General features: G+C 35.8%; 1 protein-coding gene across 2 annotated transcripts; it reads left to right on the top strand.

The window, feature by feature from the left end:
- Positions 1–10,468: 10,468 nt before the first annotated feature.
- On the top strand, positions 10,469–16,576 carry LOC107807595 (serine carboxypeptidase-like 42). Of its 2 annotated transcripts, none has more exons than XM_016632013.2 (9): positions 10,469–10,895; positions 12,656–12,763; positions 12,880–12,972; positions 13,082–13,174; positions 13,652–13,737; positions 13,843–14,031; positions 14,263–14,396; positions 14,532–14,624; positions 16,063–16,576. In XM_016632013.2, the coding sequence occupies exons 1-9, from the start codon at positions 10,637–10,639 to the stop codon at positions 16,343–16,345; spliced, it is 1,338 nt and encodes a 445-aa protein (XP_016487499.2). In that variant the 5' UTR covers positions 10,469–10,636; the 3' UTR covers positions 16,346–16,576. The 2 variants fall into 2 exon arrangements, with proteins under 2 accessions (XP_016487499.2, XP_016487489.2); XM_016632003.2 differs by having other exon boundaries at positions 13,843–14,121.
- Positions 16,577–19,853: the final 3,277 nt, after the last annotated feature.

The following is a 19,853-nucleotide window of genomic DNA, read 5'->3' as shown; positions in this document are numbered from 1 at the left end:
TGCCATGCAGCTACCTCGATAATTCCGATGAAAACTGAATAGCAGAAAACTCGCTCTATGCCTCAGGAATACATGTACCTGCACACATGGTGCAGGGAGTAATGTGAGTACTCCGACCAAGTGAGTAATAAATATAAATAATGACTGAAGGTAAGAAAACACGTTAAGGCACACAACATTCTATACAGAAGCAGTGAAATCATTTAAAATAACAATTCAGTGAAACAACAAGTGAAATTTCTTTTAAACCAGTAAAACAGGTAATTTGGCAGTAAAATGACGAGTAGAAATCTACCCCTCAGGCTCAATATCAAAACAACAAGTAGAAATCTGCCCCTCGGGCTCAGTATCAAAATAATAACTAGAAATCTGTCCCTCAAGCTCAGTATCAAAATAATAAGTAGAAATCTGCCCCTCGGGCTCAATATCAAAATAATAATTAGAAATCTGCCCCTCGGGCTCAGTATCAAAATAATAAGTAGAAATCTGCCCCTCGGGCTCAGTATCTCAGAATAGTATCAGCCCCTCAGGCTCAGAACAGTATAAAGCAACCAGTCAATGAAATAAGAGCACATAATTATTATGGCAGATAATGCAGATAAAGAATAAATGCATGAGTGCAATGCAATGCATATGACAATACCCTCTGGTACCCACTGCGGCGTGCAGCCCGAGCCATCCATATTTATTTATCGTCGACGGCGCTTACTGGGGGTGTGTACAGACTCCGGAGAGGCTCCTACAACCCAAGCGCAATATCAAGCCATCTCGTGGCATCAATCAAATCCTGGCCAGTCATTGTTACCTGACCCATTTACATCATATAGTGCCATTGTTACCATTGTTTCAAGTTCCTGCTGCGGCGCGCTGCCCGATCCATGCTCAGTCCAGAAATCATCATAAGCCCTTTGGGCATTTGTAAAACAGTAGTTCTCAGCCCGAAATATCATTTAGAAATATCATTTAAGTTTTCAAATCTTAGAAAGATGGCTGAGTTTGCAAAACAGTATTTAAAACCTTGGACTGAGGTCAAATGATATGCAAAATATGCGAAAGCAGTGATATCAATCCCTGAAGGATTCAAATAATTGGCAAGAATCCTACAATTGGAAACATGACTGAGGATATAAATTCTTTAACAAAATAAGTGAGGAAAACTAGTCAAAAATCCCATAAGGGTTCTACAGGTCGGCACAAGGCCAAGCATGGCAACAAGCCCAATTCACAATAATAAAGTATATGTCTCAACTAAAAATGTAGTAAAATATCTCTCGGGACGGACCAAGTCACAATTCCCAACGGTGCTCTACCCCACACCCGTTATCCGACGTGCAAGTCACCTTAATATAGCGTTACGATGTGAAATTCCGGGGTTTCAAACCCTCAGGACATCATTTACATCTATTACTCACCTCTAGCCGGCCAAATACTACTCAGTGATGCCCTTTCCTTTCGTATGGACCTCCTCGCGCGTCAAATTTGGCCAAAACCACAACGAATACATCACAATAGGCTAAGGGAATATAACCCAATCGAAAAGACTCAAAAAATATCAAAAATCACGAAATTTGCAAAACCCGAGCCTCGGGCCCACATCTTGAAATCCAGAAATTTTTACATCAAAATGTTCCTTATCTCGCCACGAGTCTATACATACCAAATTCACAAGAATCAGAGTCCATTTGACCCCTCAAATCCCAAATTTAGAATTTCAATCTCAAGCCCTAATTTCTTATAATTTGGTTATGTTTTCATGAATTTCTAGAATAATTCTTCAATAAAATCATGTATTTAACTCATAAAACTTACCTCCAATCGATTAAACTCCCTTCAATTCCCATCCAAAAGCTCTCAAAATGACTAAAAATGGTGGAGAAATGAGGTGTTTTCGCGAATGAAATATAAACATTCTGCCCAGAATTTTTCGGAATTAATGTTCACCCCGTGTTACTGTTCACCCATGTACTGTTCACCCGTGTTTTTGTTCACGGGGTACTATTCACGAATACTGTTACGGGCACTGTTCACGGATACTGTTATGGGGGTACTATTCACGGCACTATTCATGGATACCGTTACGGGGTACTGTGCATGGCACTATTCACGAATACTGTTAAAAGGTATTATTCACGGCACTATTCACGGATACTGTCACAGGGCACTTTGCATGGGTACTATTCATGGGCACTGTTCATAACCACTGTTCACAGTGCTGTAAAAAAATGCAGCAACTTTATTTTTTTCGTGCCTAAATCGATCCGTTAACCTTCCGAAATACACCCGAGGCCCCCGAGATCTCAACTAAAAGCACCAACATGTCTTAAAACATTATCCAAACTTGCTCCAATCGTCAAAACACGTCAACTAACGCCAAAATATCAAATTATATCGAATTCAAGCCTAAGTTCTTTTAAAACTTCTAAAACACACATTCGATCAAAAACCCGACCAAACAATGTCTGAATGACATGAAATTTTGCACACATATCCCAAATGACACAATGAAGCTACAGAAACTCTCAGAATTTCATTCCGACACTCGGATCAAAATCTCACCTATCAACCGGAATTCGCCAAAATACTAACTTCGCCAATTCAAGCCTAATTCAACACCGGACCTCCAAAATTACTTCCGGTCCTGATCTTAAGTCACAAATCACCTCCCGGAACTAACCGAACCGTCGAAATTCACATCTGAGCCCTCTAACTCATAAGTCAATGTCCGATTGACTTTTCCAACTTAAACCTTCTTAAAAGAGACTAAATGTCTCATTTCTTATCAAAATCACTCCAAATAAATTCTAATGCACCCAATACCGATAATGAAACATGAGGAAGCAGAAAATGGGATGAACGAGACAGTAACTCATGAGACGACGGGTCGGGTCGTCACAAATCTATATAAACAATCTCGTAGTTTTATGATTAAGTTTGTCCTTAGTCTTAGATTTTTACATATTAAGAAGTTCTTCATGTTACTATTATAAACTTCTATTTTCTTTATTCCTGCCTTTATTTTTAAGGACTTACAGAATAATTTGCATTTTATTCTTCGAAAATGCTTCTGTTATCCTCATGACTAATTAATTTGAAGATGAGTTTTATAAAAGAGGGCCCTTTTATATTTTCACACTTAATGAAGAAGACGTATCAACTTTATAATGGTGTTAACATACGATAAAAGAAATAGGAACACACATGTTTCTTTGAAATAACTTTGACAAGTTGTTATTGGAACTTATAATACTTTACATGTATTTGAAGTACATCTATAACTTTCTCGTAACTGTTTTTCTTGTAACAGATTTTTACAAAGAGGAATAATAGATATAGGGTTTTTCCTTATAACCCGTTTTAGTATATGGCCTTTACCCTAACTATAGTGAGGTTTTTTCTTTAGCCTTAGCTCGTGGCTCTATCTCGTGACTTTTACTCTATACTTGACTCTTTAATAGCTCGTGGCTCCATCTCGTGACTTTTACTATGCACATGACCCTTTAATCTTTTTTGCCTTCTTTATACACATGTCTATGTATATTATGTAGTCCCCCAAGTATTTGAGTGTTGAAGTATGAAGCCTAGAGCACTTGATAGTTCCTCTCATTTGGTCCTTTTCCTGAAAAGGAAAAACATACGGGACTCGGAGGGACGATTATAGATGAAGATTGCATAACCCATTTTTATTTCTATCAGAATAATTGTAACCCTAGGCCATAAATTTTTGGTTACTCCGTGTGCTTTACAGGTCGTGACTCATCATTTAGTACGGGTTAGCTTTTTGCCTATCATCTAAAATCGTTAGTAAAATTTTAATAATTCAAAAATGAAATTTAAAATGGTTATACCTGACCATGGGTTTTCCTTAGAAATAGTATCTTTGCAAATGAATAACATTCTAATGTGAATATAGTCTTGCCATCCATTGTTTCCAGTTCATATGCTCATTTTCCTGCAACATCACGAACTCTGTAGGGTCCTTCCCATGTTGGACTTAATTTCCCTATGTTAGCTACCTTTGTAGATTGAAAAATCTTTTTAAGCACGAAGTCCCCAATTTTGAAGAACCTGAGGCGTGCTTTTCTATTGTAGTATCATTCTATGACCTTCTTCTGTGCTGCCATTCTTATTAGTGTAGCTTTACTCCTTGCTTCGAGTAAATCTAGATTGACCCGCATCTCCTCGTCATTAGATTCTTGTGTATCCTGTGTGAATCGTGTACTCGGTTCTCCTATCTCAACTGGAATTAAAGCTTCAGTTCCATAAACCAATGAAAACGGTGTTTCTCCTATACTTGTTTTCGTCGTTGTACGGTATGCCCATAAAACACCAGGTAACACTTCTGGCCAATTTCCTTTTGACTCTTCTAATCGTTTCTTTAAATTGTTGATAATGACTTTATTTGTTGATTCTGCTTGCCCATTACCCACCGGATGATAAGGCGTAGACGTAATCCTTTTAGTTTGCCAACTTTGAAGGAATTTCGTGATTAGAGCTCCTATAAATTGAGAGCCATTATCACATATGATCTCCTTTGGTACGCCGAATCGACATATGATATTCCGCCAAATAAAATCTCTGACTTCCTTTTCTCGCACCTGTTTGAATGCTCCTGCCTCTACCCATTTAGAAAAATAATCAGTGAGAACAAGCAGAAACTTTACCTGTCCTTTTGCTTGTGGTAATAGACCCACGATATCCATTCCCCATTTCATAAATGGTCACGGCGCAATGACCGGATGTAATAACTTTGCAGATCTATGCATATTGTTACCGTACCTTTGATATTTATCACATTTGGCCACAAAACTTTCTGCTTCTTCTTCCATTTTAGGCCAGTAATAACCTGCCCTAATTAAGGTTCTTACCAGTGACCTTCCACCTGCGTGATTCCCGCAATGTCCCTCATGTATTTCTCTCATTACATACTCTATTTGCGAAGGTCCAAGGCATCTCGCTAAGGGACCACCGAACATTTTACGATATAGATTACCTTGTTTTAAGCAGTATCGAGCAGCCTTTTTTCGAGCGCATAAGCTTTTTTCTTATCATCAGGGTACGGTACCGTACTGCAAAAAAGCAACAATTTCGTTCCTCCAATCCCAGGTTAAATTACTAAAATTTACCTCATTTACATCAGGATCAAGAACTGAATGAAATAAATGTATCATTAAGGCATTTGCATCATTTGCCATGTCGGCCACAGATGCGAGATTAGCTAGGGCGTCTGCTTTAAGATTTTCGTCCCTAGGTATTTGTCTAACTTTCCAATTTTGAAATTGTTTTATCAATTCTCGTACCTTTTCCAAGTACTGCTGCATCCTTTCTTCCCTGGCTGTATAAGTCCCCTACATCTGATTAACTACGAGTTGTGAATCACTCTTGATTATAATCTGATTTATGCCAAGTTCCCATGCCAGTTCTAAACCTGCAATCATAGCCTCATATTCTGCCTCATTGTTAGTTATGGAATGACATTTGATAGCTTGCTGAATGGTTTCACCCATAGGTGGTACTAATACGACCCCTAAACCTGCTCTTTTTACGTTTGACGAGCCTTCAGTGAATAAAGTCCAAGTTGCTCGATTAGCTCCATTGAACACTTGCAATTCTTTTTCTGCTTCTAACTGCATTCCCTGGCTAAAATCAACCACAGAATCAGCTAATACTTGTGATTTTATAGCGGTTCTAGGTTGGTATGCAATTTCGTATTCACTTAACTCTATTTCCCACTTAGCTAACCTACCTGATAACTCATGCTTATGTAATATGTTACGTAAAGGGTAGGCAATTACTACAACGATAGGATGACACTGAAAGTAAGGTCTTAACTTTCTAGATGCCATGATTAACGCAAGTGCAAGTTTTTCTAACTGAGGATACCTCGTCTCCACATCTAACAAAGATTTACTTACGTAATAGATAAGGGATTGTTTACCTTGTTCTTCTCGGACCAAAACAGCGCTTACCGCCACTTCTGAAGCAGCAAGGTAAATGAGTAGTTTCTCCCCAGCCTTTGGTTTTGCCAGCAAAGGTGGATTTGATAAGTACGTTTTCAAATTCCTAAGTGCCTGTTGACATTCCTCATTCCATTCAAAATGATCCTGATTCTTAAGGGCTGAGAAGAATTTAAAACACTTCTCTGATGATCTAGAAATGAATCTTCCCAAGGCTGCAATTCTTCCTGTTAATCTTTGAACTTTTTTCTAGTTTGAAAGTATGTCAGGAATTTCCTCAATGGCTTTAATCTGTGTAGGATTCACTTCAATACCACGGTTAGAAACAAGAAAACCCAAAAACTTACCTGAAGCAACGCCAAATGCACATTTTTCGGGATTTAGTTTCATATTAAATTTGCGCAAAATCGAAAACGTGTCAGATAAGTGTGATATGTGATCTTTTGAGTACTGAGTTTTAACAAGCATATCATCTATATATACCTCAATAGTCTTTCCTAAATGCTCTTGAAACATTTTGGTAACTAACCTCTGGATACGTTTCACCTGCATTCTTTAGACTAAAGGGCATTACTTTATAACAGTAAGTCCCCCTGTCTGTTATGAATAAAGTTTTTTCTTCATCTCCCGGATCTATTTTAATCTGATTATAACCTGAATATGCATCTAAAAAACTTAATACTTCGTGACCTGCAGTTGCATCAATCAATTGATCTATATGTGGTAGTGGAAAAGAATCTTTAGGGCGGGCTTTGTTAAGATCTGTGTAATCTACACAAACCCGCCACTTACCGTTCTTCTTTGGAACTACAACAGTGTTAGCTAACTAGTTAGGATACTTTACCTCTCGAATAGAACCAATTTTTAGCAATTTTTGGACTTCTTCTTGAATCACCTGATTCTTGAAAGTTCCTTGCTTTCTTTTCTTTTGCTTCACAGGAGGGTATGATGGATCTTCATTTAGTTTACGTGTCATCACCTCCGGTGGTATTCCTGTCATGTCGGAGTAGGACCAAGCAAAGCAGTCCACGTTAGTTTTCAAAAATTCAATTAACTTACCTTTCATACCTTGGTTAAGATTGGCTCCAACATAGACTTTTTTGTCAGGCCATCGAGCAAATAACATGACAGGCTCTAATTCCTCTATCGTTGTTTTGATATTTTCATTCTCTTCTGGTTCTTGGATGATATCAGGCCTTGAGTCTACATCGGTTTGCCCTTGTTCAGTTGAGGTTTGTGTTATGATGTTCTCAACTGCCTTCTATGATTGCTATTTGCCTTCACTTCTCGTGCTTGTATCTGCAACGGAGTTGATATCCCTCGATATATGTTGATCTCCACGAATTTGACAGATTCCCCATGGCGATGGAAATTTAATAACTTGATGCAAGGTTGAAGGAACAACATCTATTTCGTGGATCCATGGTCTCCCAAGAATCATATTGTAAGTCATCTCCATGTCTACTACCTGGAACTTTGTATCTTTGATGACCCCTTCAGCAAATATGGTGAGTATTACCTCTCCTTTCGTGACAACACTGGAATTATCAAATCCCGATAGAGTATGCGCCTTTGGTATTACTCTATCTTCAGCTTGCATCTCCCGTAATACTCTTAGCAAAATAATGTTCACGGAACTACCTGGATCAATCAAAACTTATTTCACATTAGTATCATGTACAATTAAAGATATTACCAGTGCATCGTTATGAGGGGTTAATACGCCATCTGCATCTGCATCATTAAATGTAATATTGTCTTCCTCTAAAACATACCGCACACGTTTCCCTTGGGTAATAGTTACTTTGGAAATTTTGTTAGCTGCAGTATATGATATACCATTGATATCTTTACCCCCACTTATAACGTTAAGAGTTCTTTTGGGAGAAGGTGGTTTTGGAGGCTCCTGCCTGTTCTTCATGTAAGCTTTCTTGCCTTTCTCACTGAACAACTCAGTAAGATATCCCTATTTTAATAAATGATCAACTCCACTTTGTAAAAATCTACAATCTGTTGTTTTATGCCCATGGTCATTATGAAACTCGCACCAATGGTCAGGGTTGCGCCTGTTTGGATTCAATCTCATTTCCTTTGGCCATCGAACCTTATCTCCCATGTTTTTCAAAACAGCTACGAGCTCAGAGGTGCTGACGTTGAAGTTGCAACCACCGAATCTCGCTTTTAAATTTTATCATCATCTCGTGACTCATAGTTGTTTCGCTCGTTCCTGAATCTTGATGAAGAACCTGATTCTCTATTTCTTGATCTGTGATCGTGCCTTTGATTATCCTGCTTTGACCGTGAGTCTTTTCCCGCAGGTCCCATATAAGGCTCGTACCTGTTTTTACCGGATCGTTTTTTGGTCTCCGCCCATATTGAACGTATATTTTCTTCTTTTTGAGAATATCCTCCATTCTTTTTTCCACGTTTTGGGCTCCCGAGTGTGCTTTGATGAAAGAATCTGCAAGCTCAGCAAAAGAATTTATAGAATTTTCAGGTAAAAGAGAATACCATGTTAGTGCTCCTTTGGTGAGTGCTTCACCAATTATTTTGACTAATACCAATTTAATCTCCTGCTTAGTCAAATCGCTGCCTTTTACGCACGTTGTGAATGCAGTCACGTGATCTCGTGGGTCTGTTGTTCCATCATACTTTGGAATATCAGGCATTTTGAACTTTTTTGGAATTGGGAGTGGAGCAGCACTTGGCTTCCAGGGTTGTTGCAAATATCTATCAATATCTGCCCCTTTGATTATGGGTGGTACCCCAGGTATCTGCTCTATGCGGTCACTTTGCTCCTTGAGCTGTTTCTGCAAGGTTAGTACTAAATTTTGTAAATCAGAATTAATTACATTACCTAGTTCTCTCTCCTCCGATTTACTGGGAGTTCCACCGCTGCCTGAGTTAACAAGCCCGGAATGAGGGTTTTTCACAGTGTTATTATTTGGAGTAGGTGTGGGTGTTGCAACAGGTAACTGGTTAACAAGTGCCTCAACAGCTTTATTGACCTGAGCAGCAATTAACTTCTGCAAAGCTTCACCAGCAGCTTCAACATTTTCAAATTGAGCATACTCGTTTATTTGAGACCCATTAGGAGAACCCTCACGAGATTGTCGTGGAGAGTCTTGTGGAGTAGGAACTTGAGTGTTAATATTCTGTGGATTTCCCTGATTTTGTTGGTTCTCTTGGTTTCCTTGAGTGTTGTCATTGTTATTCGACATAATTGATGCAACAAGGAAGGTTAAGTAAAAAGAAAATAGATTATCGGATTCCCGGCAACAGAACCAATTTGTTTAACCAAAAAATAGAATTTCAGTCAAAGCTAGAATTTAGAAGAACACGGGTTACTGATAATCAAAAGAATATGTAAAAGAAGGTAATTTGGGGTAACCAGAGTATAATCAGGAGAAAAACAAGTATACCAAAGTATATTCCAATAATATCTCGTATCCTTACAATTGATCAGATACCTCCCTTTTATAGATATCTTGAAGATATGCATTTTCCCCAAATCATAATGAGGCTATTACGAATAATTAAAGACATTGAATGCTATGTTACATAATCATTATAATCAATACAAATTCTCTAACGTATCCAATATTTAATGTCTGTCAAATTCTGTATCTGCGCTCTTTACTATGGTCAGATCCATTCCTTTTGATTCTTGGATATAAATGACTTAAATAGGTATGGACACTGAATCCCTTGAATGGCCACCCTTGCCCCTTCCTTTGTCCTTGCTCGTTTCTATTGCTGCTCGTGCCTCTTGACTAATTATAATTCTTTGACTATTTGACCAGTCCACGTGTCCCGACACTTCATCTTTATATAAATGCAATTTTTCCCAATACAATATTACAAATTTAACATGACTTAATACTAATTAATTCAATAATTTGTAATTTTCATATGAAAATGTATCGAAAATGCACATTTTCAATTAATTAATGATTAAATTACAAGGACGAACAAAGCTTCGAATTTGTACATACTTAGAATAAATGGTTAAGATATTATGATAAATTAGATCTTACTAATAGTGTAAAAAAATTATTATCCTTAAGCATACTCCATATCTTAAATTTATTACACAAATTAGTAGGCTCGAATATGGTATATATACCAAAAAACTACTAGTAGAAAATAGGAGTAGCTGATTTAAGAAAGAACTGATTTGACCAAAGAGAATTCGGGAAGCCGGATGCATGAAATCTTATTTTTCTATTTAAAAACCAGCATACCTTTTCAGTACGTTCAAAAAAAGAATAAACAAAATGAAAGAAAAAAGACCGTTAAAAACACAGATTTATTTCCAATCTGGAAGACTTTTTTCCTTTTGTAAACAAAAGGGAATTCATTTCAAAAAAGCAAAAATACAGCTATATATGAATATATCATACTAATTTAAATATTTGAAAGCGAAAGCAATTCCCGAATTCACGTGCCCTCTATCATCAATAGAATTTCAAAGTCATAAAAACTCTTTTAAATTTTCTTATTACTCTGACTTTATCTTTACTTTAAGTTCTTCAAAAAAGCCATTCTTTATGTGCATGCATGGGTTATTAATTTTTCTCTCAATATAATAGTTAAAAGGGGTTTCCTTTTCTGCCATTGGTATCTCTTTATATATTTTCCTTATCTTTCCGCTTCAACTTACACCATACTTACAGAAGGAGATGCAAATGGGCTTTCATCATCCACTTTTTCTTATAGCATTTGGGTTTATTATTATCTTGAATATTGGGAATATTAATGTTAATGGACATCCAATAGAAGATCTGGTGGAAAATTTACCAGGGCAACCAAAAGTTGGGTTTAGACAATATGCTGGATATGTAGATGTAGATGAAAAGGCAGGGAGAAGTTTGTTTTATTACTTTGTTGAAGCTGAGAAAGATGCTGATAAACTTCCTCTTACTCTTTGGCTAAATGGAGGTTTGCTTTTTCTTCTTTCTCTTAATTTTTTTGGTACTAAAGTATAATTGTGATTGTTGTTGTTGTTCTAATATTCTTGATTTAGTTGGAGTCTTTGAGAATTAGTTGGAGTTTATGTCAAGTGAAAGGACAAAAGTAAATTTATTTTTATCAAAGTCGGAAATTTTCTTTGATTTTCAAAGATTCGATGTTTGTAAATTTCAGTATGAGTAATAATATTGATCGAAAATCATTAACTATGAAATCCTTGTTAAAAAACATTCATTTAATTATATGTGTATTTTTGTCTCTTGCTTAATGGAGTTTTATTTTGCTTGTATGGTAATAGGCGATTAGTTTCTTTTTCTTTTTCTTGTTTATTTGGAAAAGAAATCTAAATCTTTTAATGGTGATTTTAGGTCTAGTTGATCTGCATGTATGATAGCCTTTATTTCCTTCACGTTGAAGCAACAGTTTCCCTCCTTGACCCACTTTCCCCCCTCATTTTTTAATGGCACACTGAAAGACTAATAACTATGTGGGGAATAATATGTAAGAGCATTCAACTTTCGACTTTTCCATTAATCACTACCTTATATATATGTTGACGATATATACTCTGGACTGTACTAGTGGACGTACACCTTAATAACTTGGTTGGTTGGTGATATTTACAGGGTTGGGACCAATCTGTTTAATGAGTTATCTCTTCAAAACTTGTGATCATTTTTAAAGCATCTTATATATAATAAAACCAAAAACAAGAAAAACTATTGAACCTTATTAACTCATCTTTAAAAAAAAAAAAAAGATACTTTAATGGACGAAGTATTATGCGTTCACACATCTTCTGGGAATATGGATATGATGTAGTCAACCTATATTAGCGTAGGTATTTAATACTATATGATATAAGTAACCAATCATGGCTCGAACTCGTAACGAGCGAAGACCTATTAAGAATATTAGATAGATATTGTCTTGTACTGAGGTTAGATGGCAACTGGAACGAAGTACCATTTTGAAAGTCATTTGGCTAATATTAATTAATCTATAATAGTCAAAGAACTTTGTCTTTCAAGTTGGGAGTTACGTTGTATTATATTTTCTTTCTATATCTCAGATAGATCAATTCTTTACAATTCCACTTCGATCTATGTTGTAGAATTATCATTTAAAACACTAGGTACATATTTGCTGCAAACTGAATTTAATTCTCTCATCAACAATTAGTCTCTTGCTTGCTTGAGGACATAACCTTCATCACTATAAAGTACAAACTGATTATTATTCAATTTCTATTTTTATCTTTCCTTTTTAGAGTTAATTTGATCAAACATTTATAGTGAAGTTGGAAGTGACTAGAATATATATCTTTCTCAAATATATATTTTAGAAAATAATTTGGAGTACCCCAAAAGTTGTTGTACCTTGTTTAGAAACAGAAGAAAAAAAGAATTAAAAAATCTTAAGAGATACTCCGTATTTGTATTAGTCCTCCACAAACGAAATATATATATGTGTGTGTGTTTAATTATACGCAAATTAAAGGGCCTCATCTAATCAAACTACACCGTGGTTGGTGTATTTTATTATGTCAAATGATTTTAAAATTAAATTCACTAGTATTGGTAGCAATGATGACTCTCATACAATGAACCAATCGATGTCATTACTCAACATTTGAATTAGAAGCTTTTAAAAGGGATCTTCTAATAATTTCGTATATGAAGGGGTATTTCTTAATTTCGTCTAGTCTTTAATAACTTGATTATTTTCAGGTCCAGGATGTTCGTCAATTGGAGGGGGTGCCTTTACAGAATTAGGACCCTTCTTTCCTAGAGGTGATGGCCGTGGTCTTAGAAGAAATACTAAATCTTGGAATAAAGGTATAATATTACATTACCTTAATTTTTATACTACAAAATACCAAGAAAGAAAAAGATCAGTATTTAATTCTTACCACTATAATTTCTGCAATATTTGTTTGTTTTGATTGATACAGCATCAAATCTTCTATTTATTGAATCTCCTGCTGGTGTTGGATGGTCTTATTCAAACAAATCTAGTGATTATACTTGCGGAGATGACCCCACTGGTATATATATCACTTTGACCTCTTACATTTTCTCCTTTAATTTGGTGAAAAATATGGTTGACGGAAAATAATAATAATAATGTTCTCATTTTGTTGTTGTTTTCTCCAGCTAAGGATATGCTCACTTTCATGCTCAGATGGTACGAAAAGTTTTCAGAATTAAAATCTAAACCTTTGTTCCTTACAGGTGAAAGTTATGCAGGTACGAGATACATATCACATGTGCAATACCTTATTTTAATTTTTTGCTGAGCATGTGCAATATATTCAGGGTAAGGCTGAGCATTTGCAGTTTTGCTGAGATATGCTGGGTAAGCTGTGTACTATAGACCCTTGTGGTCCGGCTCTTTTCCCAGGCACATAGCAGGAGCGCTTAGTGTATCCCTTTTTAAGGAAGGGGAGCCTTAGCGTAACTGGTAAAGTTGCTTCCATATGACCAGGAGGTCACGAGTTCAAACCGTAGAAACAGCCTCTTGTAGAAATGCTGGGTAAGGCTGCGTACAATAGACTCTTGTGATCCGGCCCTTCCCAGACCTCGCGCATAGCAGGAGCTTAGTGCATCGGGCTGTCCTTTCATGTGCAATATATTCATTATTTTTATTTTTTACCGAACATGTGCAATTTTTTTTTTTTTAATTATTTTGCTTACTAGTCCATATTTATTCTGGTGATATGATAGGACATTATATACCACAGTTGGCAAATGTCATACTAGACTACAACAAGCAGTCCAAGGATTTTAAGTTTAACCTAAAGGGAGTAGCTGTAAGAACACTCAAAACCATATACAGTATTTCCTCTAATTTTTGCTCTATATATTAAAATCAGCCCTCCTAAATTAGAAGTAATTTCTATTTTCAATTTCTACAGATTGGAAATCCACTTTTGAGACTTGACAGAGATGTTCCAGCAGTGTACGAATATTACTGGTCACATGGAATGATATCAGATGAATTATATTTGAGAATTAAAGAACACTGCAATTTTGATGATTATGAATTCCCAGTTCCTCATAATGAGCCAATCTCATGCAACCAAGCTATTGATGAAGCATATAAAGTAATTTCTGACTATATTAACGTCTACGACGTTATTTTGGATGTCTGTTATCCTTCTATCGTTCAGCAAGAGCTGCGTTTACACAAACAAGTAGGAAACATATGTCTTAAGTTATTGAACTTGTACGGTCATTAAACTTTATCCAATATTACAGTGGGCATATGTATATTAGCTCTTTGAATATTTTTAGATGTTTGTAACATTTGATTTTGTTATTTTGTTGGAATTTAGGTTACAAAGATGAGTGTGGGAGTAGATGTATGTATGACATCTGAAAGATACTTCTATTTCAACCTACCTGAGGTTCAGAAAGCTCTTCATGCTAATCGCACTAATCTACCTTACGAATGGACCATGTGCAGTGAGTATGTAATCTTAATTGTTTTGATATCTTTAATATTGAAAATAATTATACTAAAATAGACAGAATTAATACCATATATATATTTCAGGTTTTTAGTTAATACAATCTTCCTTTTGGTGGTGTTTGTATGAGACAGTGTGCTGAATTACTCTCAATCAGATGGTGACACTGATATGCTTCCGTCTCTCAAAAACATTATTCAACATGATGTTCCTCTTTGGATATTCAGGTAATTAAACATGTTATTTCCCTTGCACTACAATGATCATTAGGAATGACAATGGGGTTGCGCGAATTTGACTTTTCCAAAGAAAATCCTCACCAGCATATAATGTTGCATAGGATATGAATCCATAATATTAATACATATAATATTATACTATAAGTTACCGGGCACTCTATTTATTTGAGACAATAAGAAACTAGATTAGGGGTATAATTATAGGGACAGATTATGGGGCAAGTCAACTCATGGTCTCTCCTCAAAATTAGATATTTTATGTGGGGGGAGGAGGGAGGGGGGAAATAATTTGTGTGGCGTCCAATTTTCGCGTGCACCGATTATAAAAGGACCTGGTTCTTCTATGTGTTCCTTAAACTACTATTGCAGAAATAATAAATGCAAAAATTAAAGAACACAAGTATTTTTATGTGGAAAACACCTGGCTAAAAAGGTGAAAAAACCATGGCCTACTACTCAGCAGGATTTTCCCCAACAGTTCACTAAATCACTGAGCCAAGATAACATTTACAAAAACTCTTTGTAAACCGAAGGATTACCTCTAATCTCGTTGTGGCAACCAACCTCTAACTGTTGCGACAACTTCAAGTTAACTCTAACTTGAATACTCAGAGTACCTAATACAATTGCTTCTTGATAAAGCTGAAAGATACAATTTGAAAACACCTACTACAATTGAACTAGAATAAACGACACACACTTGGAACTGGTTCTTCTATCCGGTTCATGTAGCTTTAGGTTCACACACTTGAATCACACAAGAATTGCTTACAAAATGCCTTGCTATTTTCTCTCAACTCACGTTTAACTTCATCTTTTGTCCGTGCCTGTAAAGTGAGAACATCCTGCAATTTATAAAGTTAGTAGAATAAGAAATAACTAGAGTTCCAACGCTATGCTCTTCCTTGATGGAAGAGTTCTAGTTAACCTCAACTTCTAACTCCTTCTTTATCTTGGATAGTGTTCTCTTTGAGTAAGGAGTCTTTCTCTTTATTAATTATGCAACCTTTTCAGGAAATATCAGATATAACAAGTTAGTCTTATCTCCCTCACGTACATCCCTTATGCTTGAATCTACATGTGTCTGTGTAGATTGTGGATGAACCTGGTTCATGCTTGAGTTCCTTTGTCAATCTTCAAAACCAACTTCACTTGGGCCAACATGCACATATATAGTTAAAGGTTAAGTTATTTACGAAAAGGAATAAAGATCAATTCCCGCTTAAAACAATTTTCCCCTTTTTTAAGTAGTACACCCATATACTGAAAATCTTAGATCTGCATTTGGCTAGATGAGATAATAAAATTGCCTTCTGCCCGCCCATTGTCATATAGTACGCAAAATCTTATATTCATTAAGTTTAAATCTTGGATGTAATTCTCGTTTGTTGTCATTCGCATGATTCTGGGCTATTGTATATGACAGTGGAGATCAAGACTCAGTGGTACCACTAATAGGGTCAAGAACATTAGTGCGTGAATTAGCTAATGATTTAAATTTGAAGACAACAGTAGCATATGGAGCATGGTTTCACAAAGGGCAAGTAGGAGGATGGCAAGTTGAATATGGTGATAAACTCACATTTGCAACAGTAAGAGGAGCTGCTCATATGGTTCCCTACGCACAGCCATCTAGAGCTTTGCATCTTTTCAGCTCATTCGTTCATGGAAGAAGATTGCCTAATACCACTCGTTTTCCCATTTCCTGATGGTCATCGAATTTGTAAATTTAATTTTCTTCTGTCAAAAGTATAACTTACTTTCATTTTTCACTTCCCTTCAAATATTTGATGTGCAATAAGTGATTTCATGACTCTTGAATTGGGCAGCCCGCTATTGCAAGTATTAATGGTTGCTTCCACGACTCGAACTCATAATTATATACTCTTGAATTGATTGTTTTTATCTTATATCAAGGTGAACCCTTAAAGTTGATTCAAGAGGTTTGTCTATCTTTGCAATTTATATTGTTGTGCGGAAACGTTGAAATGAATTGGACCTGGTCGAAAAGGAAATCGATACATAAGTTTCATATAACCTTCTCTGATTAACTTGAAATTGAATTGTAGTTATTTGATATTAATGTGCAAAAGTATTTTAGAAGTCTCCGTTCTCAAATTTGGATGTCTCATACGTATGATGATATTGTTGACTACCGTTATTACAGAGAACATCACATTCCCCTCTCTTCAAATAAATACTAGTCATTACCTCAAGTATTGGGTTGGAATGCCTTCCAAAGAGGGAAAAAAAAAAGAGAGGTTAGTCCAAATCTGATTGAAGGAATTTTACTTAAGGAAGAGCAATCAAGAAGCAACCACGCCGAAGTCGCGTGTAGGAAGCAATATGCCGGCAAGTCATTTACCTACGGTCAAGGTTGAGCACTCAATTCGGTCCGAACGGCCAGTTCAACACTTAGATATTCTAGAGGAATATTCTATGGGATATTCCAAGAACTTAGGTACCCCGGTTAAGTACCGCTGGGTAAGAAAGGTGTTTCACTACTAGAAATTCGGAAAAAAGCGACCACAAAAAGCGACCAAAGTTGGTCGCTTATTGGCCAAGCGACCAAATAGCTACCAAAATAGGTTGGTCGATATTAAGCTGGCCCCTTTACCTTAGGGACCAAAGTTGGTCGCTAATTAGCGACCAACTTTGGTCTCTAAGGTAAAAGGACCAAATATTCCTGGAAAGAAAGTAGCGACCAACGTTGGTCGCTATATTATTTTAATAATATAAATTTGGCGACCAACGTCGGTCTCCACATGTAAATTACGTTTTTTATTTATTTATTATTAATCATAAAAAAGCGACCAACTTTGGTCTGCAAGAAAATATTATATTTTAAAATCTGAAAAAAAGAGACTAAAGTTGGTCGCTTTATTATTAATTTTTATATTTTTTTAAAATAAGCAACCAATATTGGTCGCCAACTGCAAGAATTAATCTTTTTAAAATTATAAGCGACCAACTTTGGTCGCAATATTTCCAGAAATTGTTTTTTTTTTTAAAATGGAATAGCGACCAAAGTTGGTCGCTTTATTGAGAAATCTGGGTTAAATAGCGACCAAGGTTGGTCGCTATTGCCCAGAAAATTATTTTTTTTAAAGTGAAAAGCGGCCAACTAGAGACCAAAGTTGGTCGCTTTTCTTGGTATATTTTTGGCAGAAACTGCCTGTTTTGGCAGCTACACCACCTGCCAGCTTACCAAAAATCCTAAACAGGCATTTTATGCCAACAATAACAACAACAATTAAAAGCAACAAAGTATAAAGTTCAATTTAACTAACACATTAAGCTAACAAAACTATGTTAACGCTTATTACAAGCCCATTCAAAAACTGGTTCTATTGTCTAGTTCAAAGTATATAAAGTACTCAAGGAGTGTTCTTTCAGCATCTTTGTCCGAAAGTTGGATTGCCTTGCCCGACTCATTAGGTGGCTGACTGCGTATGAATTCCCCCACATCAGCTGTGAAGCGAACCTATAAGAAAAATTATATTGAATTAGTATTTCAGAATTTATATAAAAGTAAATCAAAATACTTAATGAAAAGTAAAAAACTTACATGTATAGTCGAGGCTCGACCTTTGACCCACCTTTCTGAATCAGTCTATTTCTTCTTCTTCACAATACGAGTTTCATTGAATAGCTCATCTTGCTTCATAAGTATCATAAAGTTGTCTGGTGGCTTTGGTGATTATCCTCGCGGTACTATTACTCAGAATGAACTTGGATACAGAGAATAACTTGGATACAGTACCTGACAGGGTGTGTCTTTGATCAATTGTTGTTCTCATTAGCGACAAATCATAATGAGAAGGCAATGTCATGTGTTTCAAATAGTGATGGTGTAGGTAGGAATTTAACATTTCCTAAGTAGATAAAAGAGGTTATAGAGGAATTCTCTACTTTATTTTCCAAGAGGAAAAGAAGTTTAATTGAGAGTGACAAGGTAGATGGTGATGGAATGTTTTCCGTTGGTCGTGGCAGTTCCTATAAAATGGGGATCATAAGACTCAATGATGACAAAGACGAAAGGAAATTTTATTCTCAACTTTCTTCCAAGTCTGATCCGTACAAGCTTAATTTATTTCTTCGGATTCAGACAATGATTTGAGTGACAAAAGTATGGAAATACTAATAAAAAGAATTAAAGGCAAAACGTTTTTCTTGGTAGAAAAGGATGCTGAACTCTGCATGAACGTGAAATTCCAATAAATAAACCAAACTTTTAATTCATATCCTAAAGGTTCAACTCATATCCACAAAAGATCAAGTCATATCCTAAAATTTCAATTTATAAACTAAAATTCCAATACATAAACCAAAATTTCAATTCATATCTTAAAGGTTTAACTCATATCCACAAAAGTTCAAGTCAAATCCTTAAATTTCAATTTATAAACTAAAATTCCAATACATAAACCAAAAATTCAATTCATATCCTAAAGGTTCAACTCATATCCACAAAAGTTCAAGTCGTATCTTAAAATTTCAATTTATAAACTAAAATTCCAATACATAAACCAAAATTTCAATTCATATCCTAAATGTTCAACTAATATCCACAAAAGTTCAAGTCATATCCTAAAATTTCAATTTATAAACTAAAATTCCAATACATAAACCAAAATTTCAATTCATATCCTAAAGGTTCAATTCATATCCACAAAAGTTCAAGTCATATCCTAAAATTTCAATTTATAAACTAAAATTCCAATACATAAACCAAAATTTCAATTCATATCCTAAAGGTTCAACTCATATCCACAAAAGTTCAAGTCATATCCTAAAATTTCAATTTATAAACTAAAATTCTAATAAATAACCCTTCCAATTCCAGCAAGCTGTACTCCAGGTATTCTAGCTTCTCACTAGCCTTGGTGACTCTCTCTTTCCATTCGTTGATTTGGTTACTTGATGGGAGATTCCTCCACCAGGTCAGCAAGATTGAGGGTATGTTTACCATACCAAAGTCAGGAACTTTGTCATTCATTTCCTGTAAAACAAAGGGTTAAGACCTCACCCCCACCGGACTCGACTATTTAATACCAATAATTAGCATAAGGCATTTAGTTCTCCAAATAAATGCACATAGCGTGAATGTGTCCGTTTGGGTTTCAGGAAACCCGATGGACTTTGGTTTAGGCTGTCTTAATGAGTCATTATGCGGACAACATAACTGACTCGGCTAGGCTTGACCATGATGCATGA

This window comes from Nicotiana tabacum, chromosome 7 (assembly GCF_000715075.1).
Source record: "Nicotiana tabacum cultivar K326 chromosome 7, ASM71507v2, whole genome shotgun sequence".
Lineage (NCBI taxonomy): Eukaryota > Viridiplantae > Streptophyta > Magnoliopsida > Solanales > Solanaceae > Nicotiana > Nicotiana tabacum.
The sequence above is the reverse complement of the archived record's forward strand: the minus strand, read 5'-3'. Positions and strand labels throughout refer to the sequence as shown.